The sequence below is a fragment of the Psammomys obesus genome, unplaced genomic scaffold (assembly GCF_907164565.1).
Source record: "Psammomys obesus unplaced genomic scaffold, mPsaObe1.curated_primary_1811, whole genome shotgun sequence".
NCBI lineage: Eukaryota > Metazoa > Chordata > Mammalia > Rodentia > Muridae > Psammomys > Psammomys obesus.
In genome coordinates, this window is record NW_026596057.1 from 18,682,929 (window position 1) to 18,702,014 (window position 19,086).

Genomic DNA, 19,086 nt, shown 5'->3' on the forward strand with positions numbered 1-19,086 from the left:
TGCATTATATTAAGCATCTCTATTTCTCTCTCTCCCAGTAGTCAATATGTGAGGTCCATGTTTTTCTCATATTTATATTTCAACACAAGATACCTTTGCTAAAATGCTGCTGAGCCAAGGATAACAGATGGATAAAATGGGGAAATTGTCAGCTCTTGGGCTTATTCTGGCAGTGATGTTACAGAGAAAGAAAACAGGAACACACACACATTCTTAAACACATCAAAATAATCTCCTCAGTAAATATTATATACATATTACTTGTATGTATATGATAAAGAAAAAGAGTCCAGAGGTTACAAATTTGAGAGAGAGCAGGTTGGAGAGGTTGGAGGGAGGAAAGGGAAAGGTTATGTCATTATACTTTAACTAAAAATTAAAAAAAAAAAAGAAATAGGAAACATTTTCCAGAATTGAACTTGAGTGGGGTTTGTGGGGAAATTTTAGTCTTTTATTTCATCAGTGTCTGTTGAACATCTACCGTTTGACAACAGGGAATGTGTGGAGCTTTCAGAGCAACTTTAAGCTTCACTCATTAGCGACTGAATATTTACCTTTGACCACCAGGTATGCAGAATTTACTGAATTATACTTTAGCGCAGCCCACATGAGACAGGCAATGAAGACTTTGCATTTCAGAATGGAGAATCACAGTTAAGTTCAGCTGTCATACCTCAATCAGAGCCCTGACTCTGGCACATCAGTTGTAACCACTCTGCACTTTGCTACACCAGGGCATTGGCTGTAACCAGCATCTGACAAGGCTTCTTTCTCCCTGTATGTTTTAGACCTCCAGCAGTGGAAGGCATTCTGTTCGCATCACCGGTCTCAGCACTATTGATTTCCGAGCTGGCTTCTCCCGAAAGCCCACGCTGGACTTCAAAAAAACAATGAGCAGACCAGTGCAAGGTTTGTATGTGCACAACTCTTAAACTGGCATAAGTGAAAGCTGTGCTCCGCTGGTGTGACTGTGTAGGGTCTAGCATCCATTCGCATCGCCAAGAGCAGCACCCATCTTTCCTTAACGTGATTGTGTCTTTGGGCCACTTTGTGCTTTTCAAAGTGTGGCCTAAGACCACAATGACACTGAAAGCAACAGAAGCTCAAAAGGCCTTTTAAAAATCAAGACTGCCGGGCCCTGATTTAATCTCTGAGTCAGAACTGCAGAAGTTGGGGCCCAGGAGCACATGTGTTAGCTGAGTACTCCAGTGGACTCTTAGCCTTAACTACATTTAGGAAAAATACTTAATGAATTTTAATATTAATAATTTATGAACTGCTTTGCTGAGATGAAGTACATGTATATTGGAAATGAAAGCTACTATGCATTATTTTATGTTCAAAGATGAAATTATTGGTGATTTTTAAGGCTTTTCCTTGTTCTTGTTTTATTTGTCCATTAAGTTTTATTATCTTATAGCTAAAGGCAAAGCTCAGCCATTCTCTGATCTCCAGAAGCTTTTCCAGGTCCTTGCTAACTTATCTTTATTGGCACAGTTTCAATAAGGATAAAAAAGGGAATCCTTAAAAGTATTCATATAATCCTCTATCACATAATAGCTATAATGCTAATTTTCTCTGTGTAAGAACAGTTAAAATACTGTAGGACGATTTGTAGGATGTCTCAAGCTTTGTCTTACTGTCGGGATATTCTGCACACGGGCCATCAGTTTCAGGCAGTGCAGAGTACTCATCTTTACAGTGTATGCAACCAGAGTGCCAACACTTACTCAGCAGGTGACTCCAAATGTGTGACTTTGTGACTCTTTCTCTTGTAGGGGTACCTACCTACGTGCTACTGAACACTTCTGGGATCTCCAGGCCAGCTAGAGTAGATCGTCTTGAACTTCTGAGTATCTCAGGGGGGTCTCTTAAGACCATTCCTGTAAAATATTACCCAGACCGGAAACCTTATGGCATCTGGAATATTTCTGACTTCGTTCCACCAGATGAAGCTTTCTTTCTTAAAGTGACAGGCTATGACAAAGATGATTATCTCTTCCAGAGATTTTCGAGTGTTTCATTTTCCAGCATTGTCCCAGGTAAGAAAATTATTTACTCAACACTGGAGTATTGATAGCTTAAGGAGAATATCCCATAGACATTAAAGAAAAAAAAAACTACAAAGTAAAAGTTAATATTCCTGTGTTGCCAGGTTGATGAGCATTTACGAGCAGATAATTTAGGTTTTCTTTACCTTTATTGTTTTAATTCTGGTGTGATATGCAAAAATTTTAGTACTTACTACAATTTAAAAAATTAAACTTTAAGTATATCACTGCTCCTTTCCTTTTCTTCCCTCCAATTCCTCCCATGTTCACCCCTTCCTTTTTCTCAAATAGATGGTGTCTTTTTCTTTCGTTATTATTGTTCCACACAGAAGTGAATACAACCTCTGAGATCATTTAATGTAGATTTGGTTTGTGTAAATGGTTTCAGAGATGACCACTTTGTATTGTATTAGGAGGTTTATCCTTGGGAAAGAAAAAAAAATTCTCCTTTTTGTAGCAGCCATTACATGCCATTAGTTCTTTGTCTCGGGTTGAGATCTAGTGGGATTACACCCTTCTGCATCATCATGTCTATTGACAATTGTCATTATTCAGGTCTTGTTTAGGTAGCCATATTGTTGAGGTATCCTGGGTATAGCCTTTCTGTCATTTCTAGGAGATACATTCTACAGCAGACTTCCTGGTCCTCTGGATCTTACTATCTTTCTACCCCTCTTCCACAATGTATCCTGAGCCTTGTGTGCGGGGGTTGTGATTTAGGTATATTCTTTGGGACTGGGTGCCCAGGCACCATTGGTGTTCACATTATTGTGGCTTTCTGTAATGGTCTCTCAGTTTGCTGTAAAAATAAGCATTTTTGTTTTTTGTTTGTTTGCCTCTTTGTTTTTTTCTAAATATTTTTCAAATTATAAATTACAACATTTTTCTATTCCCTATTCTCCCTCCAAACCTTACTCTATGCCACCTCTCTCTTTCATATTCATACCCTGTCTTTTTCACTAGTTGCTATTACATCCATATTTAACTTTTAAATAATGCTTCAGAGTTTAATGTTAAATCTTACTGATTACAGATTTGAGAATTTTGGTGACTTTAATCAACAGGAAATGGTGGGGCCCTTTTATCTTCCCTGATTTTTTCAGTAATCTGAGTTGGCTAAACATTAATATGTAATGGTAAAGCACCATCTGTTCCATGAATAGCAGTGAACCCTGGTGTTGCTTCTACCTTGGACTAGTTGGTTGGTTAATTACTAAACCAGTTCTAGATGCATCTCTTCTTCTATAAAGATGTGGTTACAAGACTGTTTCCAAAGCTGAGTGGAAGGCAGCAGCTTATCATTTGTGTATGAGGTTGAGATTTGAAGATTCAAGAGCTATTGTTTAGTTATCATGTAATCATGAGCACAGAGCCAACTTCAAGATTTCCTCATGTTAACATTCAAGTGAGTTGGCCTCACTTCCTATATTGAATGTGTGAAATTTGTTGGATTTTTTCAAAAATACTTTTCATTATTCCTCTTAGGAAAAAAGTTGCCCTGTGTATTTAATTCTAAGATATGCGGAGTCTTCTCATATTTTTACATATTTGGAATAAGAATTTATTGTACAGTTAATGATGTAATGTGACTCATTTGACATTTTTTTTCTTTGCTTGGTAGTGGAGAAAAACTGTGCTTTTAAAATCAATTGAGTCTTTGATTTGATGATTATCATAGTGAGACCTTATGGAGATATCTAGAAATGAATCTGCTTTGAATAATGGTAGTTAAAATAAATTTAGTAATTAAGATTAATTGGAATTCTTGTGGTTTGTCAGATTCACTAAGTGAGAAGCTTGTAGGTGGAGCCTCAGAAAGTACTTACCATCACTGTGACTTTCTTACCTGTTTTCTTTTCTTCCTAGATGCTCCCAAAGTTACCATGCCCTCGAGAACCCCAGGATACTACCTGCAGCCTGGCCAAATACTCTGTTCAGTTGACAGTCTTCTGCCCTTTACCTTGAGCTTTGTGAGAGATGGAATCGCACTGGGAGTAGACCAATATTTAAAGTGTGTAAATGCTCCTTTTAGCAATAGCTTATAGCAAAAACCACGGAAACTATGCTCTTTTCTTGACAAATCGCTTATTTCCTTTACCATTTTGGAATACAGCACTGGGCTGCTCATGCGGTAGTGGGAGGATGGAGAAAGGGGTAGTAACTATACCATGACAATAGAAATTTTAGGATATATTCTGTATAACTCGGGTTTTATACAGTCTGTATTTTATATGATTTGAAGGTCCCAGGTTATGTCAAAGATTACAGAATTACTAACCCAGTGTTAGGTTGCAGACCTTGGAAGGCACTTTGCGAAAGAAAGCCCTAGAAACTTTAGCTTCATTGAATTTGGGCTAAAAAATGTCTATGGCTCTAATTTAAAGAGTAATATAAGAAGTGAATCTAATGTGTGTTATGACAAAAATACAAATTAATTAGAAATATTAACACTTGGTAGGTTATTAATATGCAGCTTTTCAATTCCAAGTAGCCAATTTAAAACTGGACAAGAAGCTAGGCGTGGTGGTGCACATCTTTAATCCCAGCACTTGGGACATAGAGGCAGGTGGATCTCTGAGTTTGCAGCCAGTCTTGTCTATGAAATGAGTTCCAGGACATCCAGGGCTACACAGAGAAACCCTGTTTTGAAAAGCCATCCAACCAAACAACAAAACAACCACAAAATGGGGTGAGAGGCATTTGAACTTGTAATGTTGGTGAGAAAGGTTGTAGAGCACATATCCTGAAAATTTCACCTACCAGTAAGTGGAGATGCAAAAAGGCCAAGGTGACTTGGCAGAAAAAAGGAAAGCAGAAATGAGGATCTCAGCAAACCAGAGAGAGGAAAGGGTAGAAGGCAGTGTCAGGACCTCATTGTCTGCTGAGAATAGAATAGCATGGTTCAACAGGAGCATGTGTGGCTACAGAATAGAGAAAGCAACAGGAGTTGGCTAGAAGGTACCAACTCTTCTGTCTAAAGTTGAGTGACCTTTTATTGACAATTGTAAGTAACCTAATTGAAAAAGATTAAGTATATCTTGAAAAACTAGAAAAATTACTTCTGGAAACTATATTGCCTTTTGAGTTACCAACAAAGCCAGACTGCATTTGGGAGTAAAAACCTCTAAGAATTACTTTAGCAATCCTTTACAATATTAACATAGCTCCAGAAGATATTAACTACTTGACAGTCTTAATTTATATAATCTCTTTAAGGAGATTCATTTTAAGCAATGCTTGTGGCTGGAAAGTTAATCATATCTAGAAAGTTTTCCATTCCCTAACAGCTGCCTGCTCTGTACATAGTACATCTTGGCGATTTACTTGGTTGCCTGTTTTATAACCAGCCACATAACAGAACAGGATATCAGATGATGGAGTCACATAACTAGCTGATGAAATAAAATAACCCTGCTTCCTGTTTAAATAGTGACAGTTTTCAAAGACACTTGAGATTCTTTATAAACATTAACTCATTGATTCTGCACAATTCCTGGGAGGTAAGCCACAAAAATTCTTTTTCTCATGTTTCCAGTACTATGGCCCTGAGATGGGACAGGCCTTGCTGACATGAATTAAGCTGTGAGTGATGACAGAATCATACTCTAATCCCAGTTCACTCACATGCTTTTGCCGTAGATTCCCAGTAACATGAAACATGGGACTTAATCCTTGTGTCAGCCACTTTGGCCGTCAGAGGATGCGAGAGGGGTCAGTTTGCATTAGCAGTGTGCACATCTCCTGGACATGCACCTTCTCCTGTTTTGAAGTCCATCTCTGGAAACCCCCTTTTTTTAGTGTGCTATTAGAATGCTTATGTCAACAGAGAAGGCTAAAATAAAAAGAATGAGTAAGTCAGACATATTGGCACTGCCTTCAGTCTCAGCACTTGAGAGGCTGAGGCAGGGGGATTACAAGTTTGAGCCTGGTTTGGGCCACATGGCAAGACCCTGTCTCAAACTTTTGTTTTTACTTCTTGTAGCAGTTCCTAAATAAGAGGGCTACTAGTCAATTATAGCTGTAAAGAGTATTCTTAAAACAATTAGTAAACTGATTAGCCACCCTTGGACAAAAGAATTGCCATTCAACTTTTCTTTTAAAATGAAGGATTTGAGCCTAGATGAATTTTCATTTTCTGTTCCAAAACTTTCATGAACCCAAGGTTTGATGTATTTGGAAGTATGTTCAGCCCTGAGCTAGGTATTGCAGAGGACACCCAAGATGTAAGCACTCCAAACTGTTACCTTTCATGTGACTGCCAGTAGCCGCTAGAGAAGGGCATTTGCAAACTTGTGCTTAACCCTGCTGTAAAGTGTGAAGAGTAAAGAGACACAACCTGAGCATCTAGGGCAGTGCAGAGTTGAGTGAGACTGTTTTCCTCGAAGCTAACAGTAAGGGCCGCTGGTCCACAGTTCACACAGAATGGACAGGAAACATTAGCTGAAATATCCTGAGCTACCACAGCACACAGAACAATGGTTGCTGAGGCACTCATGTTCTTGATGGTAGAAACCCATGCTTAACTTATTGTTCCAAATGCTGTGTTAGGGCAGAACACAGTATCTGAGCTCAGTAAGCTCTTCATGGTTGTTTTGTTGAGTTGTGTCTGGGTGTGGAGAGATGTGGAGACTTAAGTGCAATCAGAAGTCAGTGAGAGGTGTCTCAGATCTGCAGAGCACTTTTTTGTTTCATGTGTTTCTTCATTTTTTAAAATAAAAGATTATGAATAGCAATGGATGATAAAATGGAAATATATAAAATATTCATATTCACCTGTATTTTTAAAAGAATAAGGCCGACTTTTGTACACATTGGACTTTTTAAAGCAATAATGAAATATCTATCTTTTTAGACTGCTCCAGAAAATGAGAAGTTTGCTAGTGAATGAATCAATATTTGTTAGATGGTCAAATGCATGAGTTTGTGGACAGAACTAATGTATTTTTTCAATTTTCTCATTGCTTATTGTATTCATATATATATATGCTAAATAAGATATAATACATAACTCCAGGTGGAACTTACATGAGAAAGTTAAGGAAAATGTATTTTCTTTGAGTTAGAAAGCTGGTGTCTTCCCTTCATATTTGTAAATTACCTTGTTCTATTGAATTGGTCATAATTATCAACTCCAAACTGAAAAGTATAGGGGAAGAAAGAAATTTCATCACTGGTTGTCAATTTGGTATGTTTTCATACAGGCAGAAAAAAAATCCTAAAGATAAATTTGCATTTTTACAACCCATTATCTCTTGTACATTGCTGTGCTGAATAGAGAAGCATAACTGTTTAAAATACCAAAGGTGTATGACTTTAAGTTCAGATGTAATCTGCAGTTTTCAAAACCTAACTTTCTTTACATTATTTGTCGGAATGGGACCTTCAAAACAAATCATTTATTATTGCTTTCAGTTTTCTCTCATTGACAGACACTAAAAGCGTTCTCTTTTCTTGCCCCCAGAGAATCTGCCAGTGTGAACTGGGACTTCAAAAAGGTCACCTTGTCTGATGAAGGCTTCTATGAGTGTACCGCTGTGAGCAGCGCAGGAACTGGAAGGGCACGGACATTTTTTGATGTATCAGGTAACCATCACCTGCCTATAAATGTGCCTGTGGAAATGAGATGTTGGTAACCTCCTGAGTTTGTAGGGTTCTCCTCCTGACTGTGTGTGATTGTCTCTCTACTACGGTGTGAGCTGAGTTGTTGGCTTCCCCATCCCGCCTTTATGTCTTTCCTTGTGACATACTTTAAGGACTTGACCCCTTAGTTCTCTGACTCTGAAAGGGTAAGAACAAAGGGATGTTCTGTTCTGTAGATGGCTGTTTGTGATACATGAGGGGTGCTTAGAAGGCAGTTTGAAATGTACATGTAATAGATAGTTATTACTAACTTTTCCATCTAAGATTTTATTTTTACTTTTCGTTGTGTGTGTGTGTGTGTGTGTGTGTGTGTTTTGTATCTATATGTATGCAAGTGCCTGCAGAGACAGCCAGGGGCATTGGATCCCTTAGAGCTGGAGTGACAGGCAGTTGTGAGCTGCCCAACCTGGGTGCTGGGAATCTAGCTCTACGTGGTTTAGGGCAGTACAAGCTCTTAGACACTTAGCCCCCCTCTCCAGGTCTACTTGATGTTATCATTGTTGCTACTGTTGCCACCACAGTTTATCTGAGATTCTGATTCCAGAGGTGCATGGTGGGGAAGCCCAAGTGCCCTGTGTGGTAGTGGAGCAGGAAGCTGAAAGCTCACACTGTGGACTTGTAGGCACATAGCAGAAAGCAAACTTGATGTGGCAGGAGTCTTTCAATGCTCAGAGCCCACCTCCAATGACATACTTCCTCCAACAAAACCAGACCTCCTAAGCCTCCCAAGAAAAGGCCCACCAACTAGGGACCAAGGGTTCCAATAAGTGAGTGTGGGGGACATTCTCATTCAAACCACCTCAGTAACCATATGGTGTTGCCCTTAGAGAAGATAAGAGTTTAAAGTATTGATCTATTCTGAGAATAAAAAGAGGAATAAACTTTTTCTTTCTTTGATGTGTGATGATCACAGTGTTTTTATGAGTAGATTCTGACCTCCAAATTTACCATGATGAAACTAAAAATTGTCTGGGAACACAGAGCCTGTTTGGATAGAATCTAGTGTAAAGAAGGACAAATATGATGCCAGTCATTTTGTATTCAGACAGTAAGTTCCTGTGTATAGATGGGAGGCACAGTATATGATATTTTATGCATAAAAATACATCTGTAAAAAAATATTGTCCTTTAATTTCCCAGAATAATTAGGGAAGTAGGCTGTGACATATAATCAATGATCAGGATCAAACACCTACTCAGCATAATTATACTTTTTGGATCCTTTTTATATCCTGGGGATTGAATCAAGGGTCTCACATAGAAAGATGCACCTTAGATAAATCCACAGCCCAGAAACTTCATTTTAACTGAATTATTTTATTCCTGCCTTGTGTTGTCCTGTACTTAATCGTATCCTAGTCTGACCCTCGTGTCGTGGCTTTCAGTGTGTATTTTCCTAAGATAATTTAAGACAAAAGAAATGTTTTAATTAGACAACGGTTTAGAATCTTAGAATTTGTTGTGTCCAAGCTGAACTTGGCAAGAGAGACATGTAAATCAGGCAGGCGTGTTCTTTCAGTGAAACTATTTGTATTCTCTTATTCTTAGGAAAATAAAGATTGTCTTCTGTAATAAGTTAAGCAAGTTGACATACATCACAAACTATTTATTTTTTCATCTCCAGAAATTATGAAAAGCCCTGGAATTGTGTCAACATTCCTCAGCATTCCTTAGCTTCTGGGAAAGCAAACACTCCAATGTTCTTCCCAGCAATGTTAATTAGAAGGAGGGCAGGAGGTAGAGAGGCTTCAGCAAGCTGTTTCAGGCATCTTGTTAAGTAACTGGGAGATGCCAGTAAGGATGTGTGAACTGACTTAGGAAGACTGCTAGGCAGTGCCAGGTGCTTCCTCTTGCCTCTGTCGCATATGCTGTACTCGTACTCCTCTGTGCCAGCCAAGCAGTGGCATGACTGGGGGGATGGGCTGCTCCCAAGCTGGTGTCCAGGAATTCTTCTCATTTAGTCACCCATGGACAAAGTCTGAAAGCATCAGTGGTAATGGCAATGGCTTTGAGAGCAAGAGTAACGGCCAAGGGCTCCTTAGGGTTTGAAAGAGTTGGCATTTCTTCCAAGGGTGGTGATTTGCTTAGCACACCAGCCATTAGCTTTTATCTACTTCTCACTTTCCCTTTGCTTAGGATAATGTCCAGCTCAGCCACCATACTGTCTTTATGTACCTAAATCTTGGAATCTTGCCTAGGTTAAGGTCTCAGCTCAGCCACCTTGAAAGCAAATCTTAATTTGAGATTATTATAATCTTTTAGAACGGTGGTTCATAACCTTCCTAATACTAGGACCCTCTAACACAGTTCTTTATTCTGTGTTGGCCCCCGACCATAAAATTATTTTTGTTGTTAGTTGCTACCATTATGAATTGTAATGTAAATATGTTTAGATATAGAGGATTGCCAAAGGGTTCATGAGAGGTTGAGAACTGCTGTTTTAGAACTAGGGAAGACTTGGAAACAACCTTAGAACATCTCATTTATAGCCAAGGAAACCGAAACCAAGAGTGACCGACTGCACCATTCACAGTCAGGAGGCCACATGCAAGAGATTCTTGCAGAGAGGCCTATGTGTGGCTTCTTGATCCGGTCACGTTTTTTGCTTTACATCTCCAGCCTATGCGTGTTGTTTCCTGTCTCTGTACTGGGGTTCCTTCTCTGACCATACCTTTAATCATGGTATTACTTAATTGTGCTTATTTTTCATTATGCTCTAGAGAGTAGATAATTTTTGGTAATTTATAATCTTAGCCTCCTCCACGAACTGGTACACAATTTCTCTCATCCGTCTCTGTTCCCATATGTACTTACGTATGTACAAATATTCATTATCTTTGTGCACTAGTAGTATGATACCTTGTTATTTCAACTTTTGTTGGCCCATGATATTATCATTAAAATGTCATTTCACTCATTTTAACTTTTGTTGAAGAGGAAATGGAGTGAGGCAGAGCATGCTGGAAGAGTGTTATTGGAGTTCATTGGGGAAAATACCTGTGAGTATGTGAGGGCAGAAGAAAGACAGGAGCTATGTTCAGAAGTTGTATTTGATTTCAGGGTTGACTGCATTATTTTGGATAAACAATTAGGAGACTCATCCCTGGGAGAGTCTTTTTCTCTCTGTTATTAGTTTCCTGTAGTTCTTTGTCTAGGGATGTGACCCGGTGAGTTTCTTCTCTTCCACATTAATGTAGTTACTGATACTGTCATTGTTCAGGTCTTGTTTAGCCAGCTGTGTTGCTGAGGTATCATGGGTACAGTTTTCCTGTCATTTCTAGAAGATAGCCTTACAGCAGACTTCCTGGTCTTCCTAAAGTGTGTCCCTCACTCAGCCTTTTAAGATGAAGTTCTTCCTCATCTTTACTAGGAGAGTGTTTGTCTCGCTGTATGGTCGAACTGTTTCTTTTTACTGAGAATACAACCCCTCTGAAAGGTGATGTTGCCGTATCTTGGCATGTCTATCATCTGTTGGGTGCTGTGTTCTTTAAAACACTCAGTACCTATCTTTACATTTGAGCAACCAATAAATTCTACTTTCATCAAAACAAATGAAAAACCTGCGTCATGCCATAATTCTAAGTCCTTCCAACCATACCCTTTTGCCAAGCCAATTCAATGCTCACATTTATAACACAGAGATCTAGATTTGGTATGGACAGGTATATTGCCTTCCAAAGTGTCACGTAACCAGACGATAATTTGGGGGTCTCCTTGGTATAGGCATCAAGCAAGAGTTTCTGTTATATACTGAAACCTCCTGACAGATTTTTCTGTGCACATTTATATATGCACATTCTGAAGACACATGTATAAATGAACAAAACTGCTTTTTGGTTTATTGATTTGAGTCTTTTAATATCACACAGAGCCACCTCCAGTCATCCAAGTGCCTAATAATGTTACCGTCACTCCTGGAGAAAAAGCAGTATTGGCATGTTTTGTCATCAGTGCTGTGGATTACAATCTCACTTGGCAGAAGAGTGGTAGAGACGTGCGGCTCGCAGATTCTGCAAGAATTAGGACCTTGGCCAACCTCTCGCTGGAGCTGAGGAGTGTAAAAATTGGTGATGCTGGGGAGTACCGCTGTATGGTTTCCAGTGAAGGTGGATCAGCCGCTGCTTCGGTTTTCCTCATAGTGCAAGGTACTGTGCTGCTAGCAACTTCTGCCCTCAGGCGTCTGTCTGTCTTCCCTCCTCAGCTTCTCACCTTACCTGTGTGCTATGTAAGAGTTACAGCGTCTACCCAAACAGTTCTCTGTGAACGAAAGAATGGTTGGGATGGTCAGATGTTTAAAGATGACTAAACTGGAAACTAAAATATCTCTAAGTAGATAGTTTTACTACAGTCATAGCTGAACCTGCTAGTTGCAGATGTCCATTTTAGGAGAAGATGTAAAATTTCCCCGGATGTTTTGATCTTTCAAGTTCTCTAGTCTACTATGAGGATGTCAGACAAGATCTGTGCTCAGGATGGTGTGACTCTAGACATCCTCTCATGGATTTCAGTCAAATTTTAATTGTTTTCATAATTGCCTTCAAAGATTCAATCTTCATTTAAATGTTATACTAGAAGATAGATGATTAATTTGAAATTTTATTTTTAATTTACATTTAATAGGATTTTGGTTATTTATTTGAACTAACCCTTGTGGTAGTGGCCGTCATTTGACCTAATTCTATTTATTTATTTAGGATTTTAAAACTTATCCTTACACTACCTCTGGACCACAGCTCCCCCTCCCCTGCCCCTCCACTCCTCTAGTCCCCTCCACTTCCCTGCTGCCCCATATGCACTCCCATATCTCCCCCCAGAGAAGAGCAGACTTACCAGGGACACCGACCAAGCACACTGCAGCAAGATTCAATAAGACCATGCACAAACCCTCACATCCCGGCTGGATGAGGAGACCCAGAAGGTGAAAGGGGTCCCAAAAGCAGCCTAAATAATCAGAGATCACCCCTCCCACATTCTCCCACTGTCAGGCCAGTAGGTGAAAGGGGTCCCAAAAGCAGCCTAAAGAATCGGAGACCCCCCCCACACACACTCTCCCACTGTCAGGCAAGTAGGTGAAAGGGGTCCCAAAAGCAGGCTAAAGAATCAGAGACCCCCCCACTCTCCCACTGTCAGGCCAGTAGGTGAAAGGGGTCCCAAAAGCAGGCTAAAGAATCAGAGACCGCCCCCCCAACTCTCCCACTGTCAGGCGTCCGACAAAAACACCAAGCCAACAACTACAACATACATGCAGACGGCCTTGGACAGACACAAATTCTGGTAGAATTCACACAAATGAGTTTTAATTGAATGGTTGCATACATACATATCCTTATGTTTTGTTCTTATTTGACCCACAATGACCTCCTCATGCTCTTTCTTTATTTTGGAGTTCTTCCCATCCTAAATAAGATTTCCTCTCCCTTCATGATATATACATTCCATTATCTTTCCTCTCTTTAGAGTTCTCTCTTTCCACTCACAATCCCCATCCCCCTTTATTATCTTTCTAATATGTATCAGTATCTCTCTATATATATAGTATACATATATGTGTAATTAAAATATAATCTCATATATCAGAGAAAACATGCAACATATCTTCTTTAATTTGGCTAATTTTACTTTGGCGTAATAATCTTCAGTTATATTACAATTTCATTTTTCTTTATAGGTGAATAAAATTCCCTCATGTTTATGTACCATTTATTTTTAAATCCACTCATCTTCAATCTCCAAGCTGGTTACATTTCTTGGCTATTGTAAAAAGTGTAGCGATAACATCTGTATACAAGAATATCAGTGCTGTGCTCCCTTAAAGTTTTTGGTCACATGACCAGGTGCAGCATACCTAGATTACGGTGTAGTTTTATTTTTAGTGCTCCACGGAACCTGTGGACAAGTAGTGTTGCCAGTACTTTACTGCTCAGAGCAGCACTGGAAGGCAACACAACACCTGACTTCAAATCATACTGTAGAACCAGGTAACAAAACTACCAGGCTCCTAGGAGACAGAGTAGGACCTTGGCAACCTCTTGCTGGAGCTGAGGACTCAGAAAAGAACCCTCACAGTTATAGCCATCATGTAATCTTTGACACGATAGTGTCTAAGGAACTGGTTTCCTTAGTGGCTATAGAAATTTGTATTCCCATCAGTAGTGACTAAAAATTTCCACTTATCCACATCCTAGATTCTTTTGTTGTCACTAGTTTTCTTGATGACAGCTATGCTGACCAACTAGGAGAGATGGGGTCTCAGGGTAGTTTCTATTTTTATCTTCCAAACTTTCTTCAAATATTTATTGACTATTTGTGTTTCTTCCTTTTAGAATTGTCCAATTCAGTAGCCCATCATTGGTTGGATGCTTCGTTTTTATATTTAATTTCAAAGTTCTTTATAGATTCTTGATGTTAATCCCCTAGCTGATATATAGTTGGAAAAGAATTTTCCCCATTCTGTAGGCTGGTAATTTCTTATGCTTTTCAATTTCACACAATCCCATTTATTTGTTGATTCTTGGGATTATTATTTTTATACTGTTGCTGTCATTTTCAGAATGTTTACATCCATGATTGTATTTTAAAATATTTTCTCCTAGCATTTTCAAACCTTTATGTTTTCTGTTATGCTCATGAATCCATTTTGAATTGATTTTTCATAAAGCATAAGAAATATAGTTTCATTCTTTTACATGGATATCGAGTTTTTTCAGCATATTTGCTGGCTGCTTTTTAAATTTTTTTATTTTTTTATATTAATTACAGTTTATTTATGTGTATCCCAGCTGTAGCCCCCTCCTGCTGGCTGCTTTTTTTCAGTGTATACTTTACACACCTTTGTCAAAGATTACATGATGATTATAGCTGTGAGGGTTCTTTTCTGGGCCTCCTACTCTACTCATTGTCTGCTGGGAGCATGGGGTTTGTGACCTGGTAGTATAGTATAGTTTGAGATCAGGTATTGTGAAGCTTCAGGAGTTCCTCTGAGTAGTATTGCGCTGATAACTTGTGTTCTTCATGTTTCTGTATAAATTTTAGGGTCACTTTTTCTAGTGGTGTGAAGAATGTTATTTGAATGAATTACATTGAATCTGTAGATCACTTCCAGGAATACAGTCATTTTCAGAATATTGTTTCTGATGATCCTTGATGACGAGAGGCCTTTCTATGTTCTGGGATCTCATTTAACAATATGTATTAGTAAAAATACTAAAGTATAATAATAAAAATAGAGTAAGAAGAAACACAAAAGAAGAAAACATGAAAAAGGGTATGAAGTATTGTTTGATTGGCTTCTTTGGAGTCTTTGAAAATTGGTGACCCTAGGCAGGTGCAAAGGTCTGGTCAGTTGAACTTCTGAACACTTCTTTCCTATGACTTAATATGGTGCCTAGCCTGTATTGGACAAACATCCAGTGCCAGAACTGTCTTCCCTTTAGTACCATGTTTTCTTTGCCTATCTGGGACTTCTAGCCACACTCAGCTCTGCACTTTCTGGGCTGGTCAGGATTTCCTACCATTTAGGCTTGTGTGGTTTCTACATCTTTGTGTGGCCACTGGGGAGAATCTTCCCAGAGTGCTATGGGGGAGAAAGCAACCCCAACACTGAGATCAGTTTATGTGGACCAGTCTTTGTGCTCCCAAAAGCCGCTTAGCATTACTCCCCCTGCTGGAGATATGAGGCTGTGGACAACAAGCAGTCTCCTGGAGCCTTGGAGGTTTTGAAGGCTTCATGAGTGAATGTGACAGGTGATTCCTGAGATCACCCGCATGTTAGCCCACATCCTCGTTATTCTATACTGTTCAGGTCTGCAGGGAGGTGAGACCAACTTCCTCTCTATACCCTTCCCTGCATATGCTAAGTTTCATGCTGCCTGCATTTTAATCTTGTCAATGGCCAACCTTCACACCCTCTGTAACTGGTTTTCAGGGTTGTCTCTCACCTTGTGTCTGTAGCATGTTAAATAGAGGCACCCTGACTTGTGACTGTTCCCTCTTTTCAGGTCCCCCATGGTAACTCAGTTTAAAATAAAAGTGCACCACTGCCCTTTAAGCTGTCTAGTCTCTGTTGGTCCATTTCTCTGGAGAAAACACTATTTCAGTAAGACCTACATCTGGATTTGAGGCTTGTGAGTTGTAGGCTTGCACTATGAATAGGACTGGGTTGTGTGTCTTTTCCTGGGAAAGCATCAACTAATGTCTGTTCGTCCTGGATGGAACATTACTGAGGGAGGCTTCTACTCCCCTTCTGTACCTCATGGATACCATGTAGCTGGACCTGTGCCCAGCCTGACCTTCTTCTTGATGCTTTGCTCTTCTATGTCCCTGCATATCCCAGCTGTCTTACTGCTTTTGTGGCTTTCCAAAGCTCTGCAGTTCTTTCTCTTTGGAGGATAGAATTAAATTCTCTTTTCTTGACATTTCATCACTGTGTTGCATGGAAGCAGCTTCTAACTCTGCTGTCTTGCTGAGAAGTCTACTAGTTCTTTTCTTTGTATGACTCCATATGCATGCAGTGGCACATATGTGTGTATGTATGAAGTATGTGTGGATGCATTTGTACATGCGTATACATGCCACAACCTTGGGTTTTATTCTTTATCTACCTCCCACCTTTTCCCATCTATCTATCTATCTATCTATCTATCTATCTATCTATCTATCTATCTATCATCTATTTGTTTGAGACAGGGTCTCTCACTAGCCTGGAGCTTACCAGGTGAGGTAGGCTGGCTGCTCAGTAAATCCCAGGTATCTTCCTTTCTTAATTTTCCCAACGCTGACATTAAAACCCAATCCACCAGGCCTGATTTTTTTTTTAATGTGTACTCTAAGGACCAAGGTCAGCTCTTTAGACTTGTAAAGTAAACATTGTACTGACTGAGCTGTCTTCCAGACCTCAACTGATACGTTTTAAATACAGCTTATAATAATTCTAGCATTGGTGTGATTTTGTTACAGCTTATTCAGATGTGTTTGAGCACTATTTTTATCTCATATGTACAAAAACACATGCAAACACTCGTACACAGGCACTCTCTGAAAGCAAAGCCTGCCTAGACTGAGTGTTCAGATCACTGAAATGGGTGTGTTACTAGTGCAGCTTAATAACTGCTCTTTGTTGTTTTTGACGGCTGTGCATATGAAGACCAGAAACTGCTCTGAAATTTTTCTGAGCAGGATTACTGGCATCTAAGTGCCTTCAGACTGGCTAAATGTCTGAATGTAATGAGCAAATTACTCTTGGCACCTTTCCCCCCATTAAGTTGAAAGATCTGATTGCTGCCTGCATAAAATATTTAATTTCAAATCCTTGATGTGGAAGATTAATTGCATCAGAATGGGGTCTGGCTGTTTGGTAATGGAATTAGAAACAGTGTAATAGTATACCTAAAGTAAAGCCCAAGACAACGTTCGAAAAGTCTCATGTTAGAGAACAACCACTTCAAGACTTACAGTATTGTTAAAGACAGAAAACAGAAACTGCAGTGAGATTATGAAAGATGCTCTATGTTTGATTATTGTTTTCTTTGTGGTCGTTGAGGTATCTTCTGCAGTCGGAAGGCACATCCACTGCTAGTGAATCTGGTAATGCCTCTAGGGAGAAGTTGCTTTTGTAAAGGGCTCAATGAATTTACACATAATGATGACCCTGAAGGTCATCTGCACCTGTTCACTTAGCTCTTGGGTTACCAGAGCTCCGGAGTCATCCCAGCATACTTACGGTTTAGGACAGATTAAATGCTAACAGGCTTCTGGAAGTTAATATTGGCTCTTCATTTGAAATCCCTCAGAGTATGGTTGTAAAGTAATCAAAATTGCTGCTAAGAAAGAAATTAAAAGAAAATGGCATTGACAAGAACTACAAAAATATTTAGGAATATATGTAACCAAAAAATGGAAAGGTCTTTGCAAATGCAAATGACAAAAAGTGATAAGAGAAATTATGAGACACATCAAAAATGAAAAGATAACATATATTAATGGGTTAGCGGAGTTAATATTATGTACATGACAATGCTACTCAATGCAATTCTCATTAAAATACCAACTAGTTCCTTCACAGAAATAGAAAAGAAAATCTTAATTTCATGTGTAACCACAAAAGGTGCAGAATATCCAAAGTGACTCTATCCAAATAAAACCAGAAAACCAGACAAAGGCTGGAGTTAATACAGTATTTGACGGCAAAATATATTCCAGAGCTTTAGTTACTAAAATAGCAGAGCTCTGGCACAAAAACAGATACAAAGACCAATGGAATAAGGTACAAGAAATGTAACCAATTTCAAGCCACCAGCAGGTATTTGACAAAGGCTGTAAGAACACACAATTGAAAAGAGACAGTCACTTCAGTAAATGGTGCTGGCAAAATTGTGCAGGTACAGAAACCAACTCAAAATCAGTCAGAGATATATTAAAACTACGTATGAGTTATTACAAAAAAAGAGAAACACTTAAAGACATAGGAATAGACAATGTTTATAGACAGGCCCACCAAGACACAGGTAGCAAAGGTAAAAAAAAATAGAAAAATGTGATTGCATTAAACTAAGGAGCTTGTAAAAGAAATAAAACTCAGAGATAATCTACAGAATATTTTTAAACAACTCATATGACAAGGGATTGTTATACAGAATATATAAGAAACTCAAAAATATTAATACAGAAACAGAATAACAAAAACGCTACCAAACAAAAAACAGAAACAACTACCCCTCTCCCAAAACATTTAATTATAAAGATGTTAAGAAGTAAATAGTTATCTCTCAGAGGAATGAACTCATATGGTCACCAAGGGTATAAAGAAATGCTCAATCATCAGGAGATGCGAATCAAAACTACAATGGCATGATATAATCATCTCATTACAGTTAGAACAGCTATCATCAAATAGATAAAAAATTCATGTTTTTTTCTGTGAAGATGAGCAAAAAAAGATCTCTTATGGACTGTTGGTGGAAATGTAAATTAGTATTGCCATTTTGAAAAACAATATTGAGATTCTTCCAAAAATTAAAAGTAGAATGGTGTGTGAGCCAGTAATTCTATTAATGAAGGTATATTCTGTGGAATTAAACTCATTCTTCTATAAAGGCCCCATGTTTATTACGCAATTATTCACAATAGCTAAAATATAGAATCAACCGGATGTCCTACAGGTGACCAATGGGTAAGGAACATGTGCCATATAGACACACAATGAACTGTTATTCAGCCATCAAAAGGGTGGAGTCTCATGGCACTGGAAGTTACAACGTTAAAGAAAATGAGACAAACGCAGAAAGAAAGCTCGTATTCGTTTGTGGAATCAAGTCAGTCTCATAGATTAACCACACTCAACAGTGCTAATGAGAAACTGAGAAGATGTTGAAAGAACAATTCTCAATTTCGTAGGGAA

The 19,086-nt window shown here is 38.8% G+C and overlaps 1 protein-coding gene across 1 annotated transcript in view; it reads left to right on the plus strand.

Moving 5' to 3' along the window:
• Nucleotides 1-19,086, plus strand: part of Hmcn1 (hemicentin 1) — a 354,052-nt gene that overhangs the window by 183,543 nt on the left and 151,423 nt on the right. Inside the window, exons 7-11 of the mRNA XM_055624399.1 lie at nt 789-909; nt 1,779-2,042; nt 3,918-4,062; nt 7,513-7,634; nt 11,561-11,836. Of these exons, the coding sequence (XP_055480374.1) occupies nt 789-909; nt 1,779-2,042; nt 3,918-4,062; nt 7,513-7,634; nt 11,561-11,836 (928 nt within the window). The remainder of the gene's footprint in view (nt 1-788; nt 910-1,778; nt 2,043-3,917; nt 4,063-7,512; nt 7,635-11,560; nt 11,837-19,086) is intronic.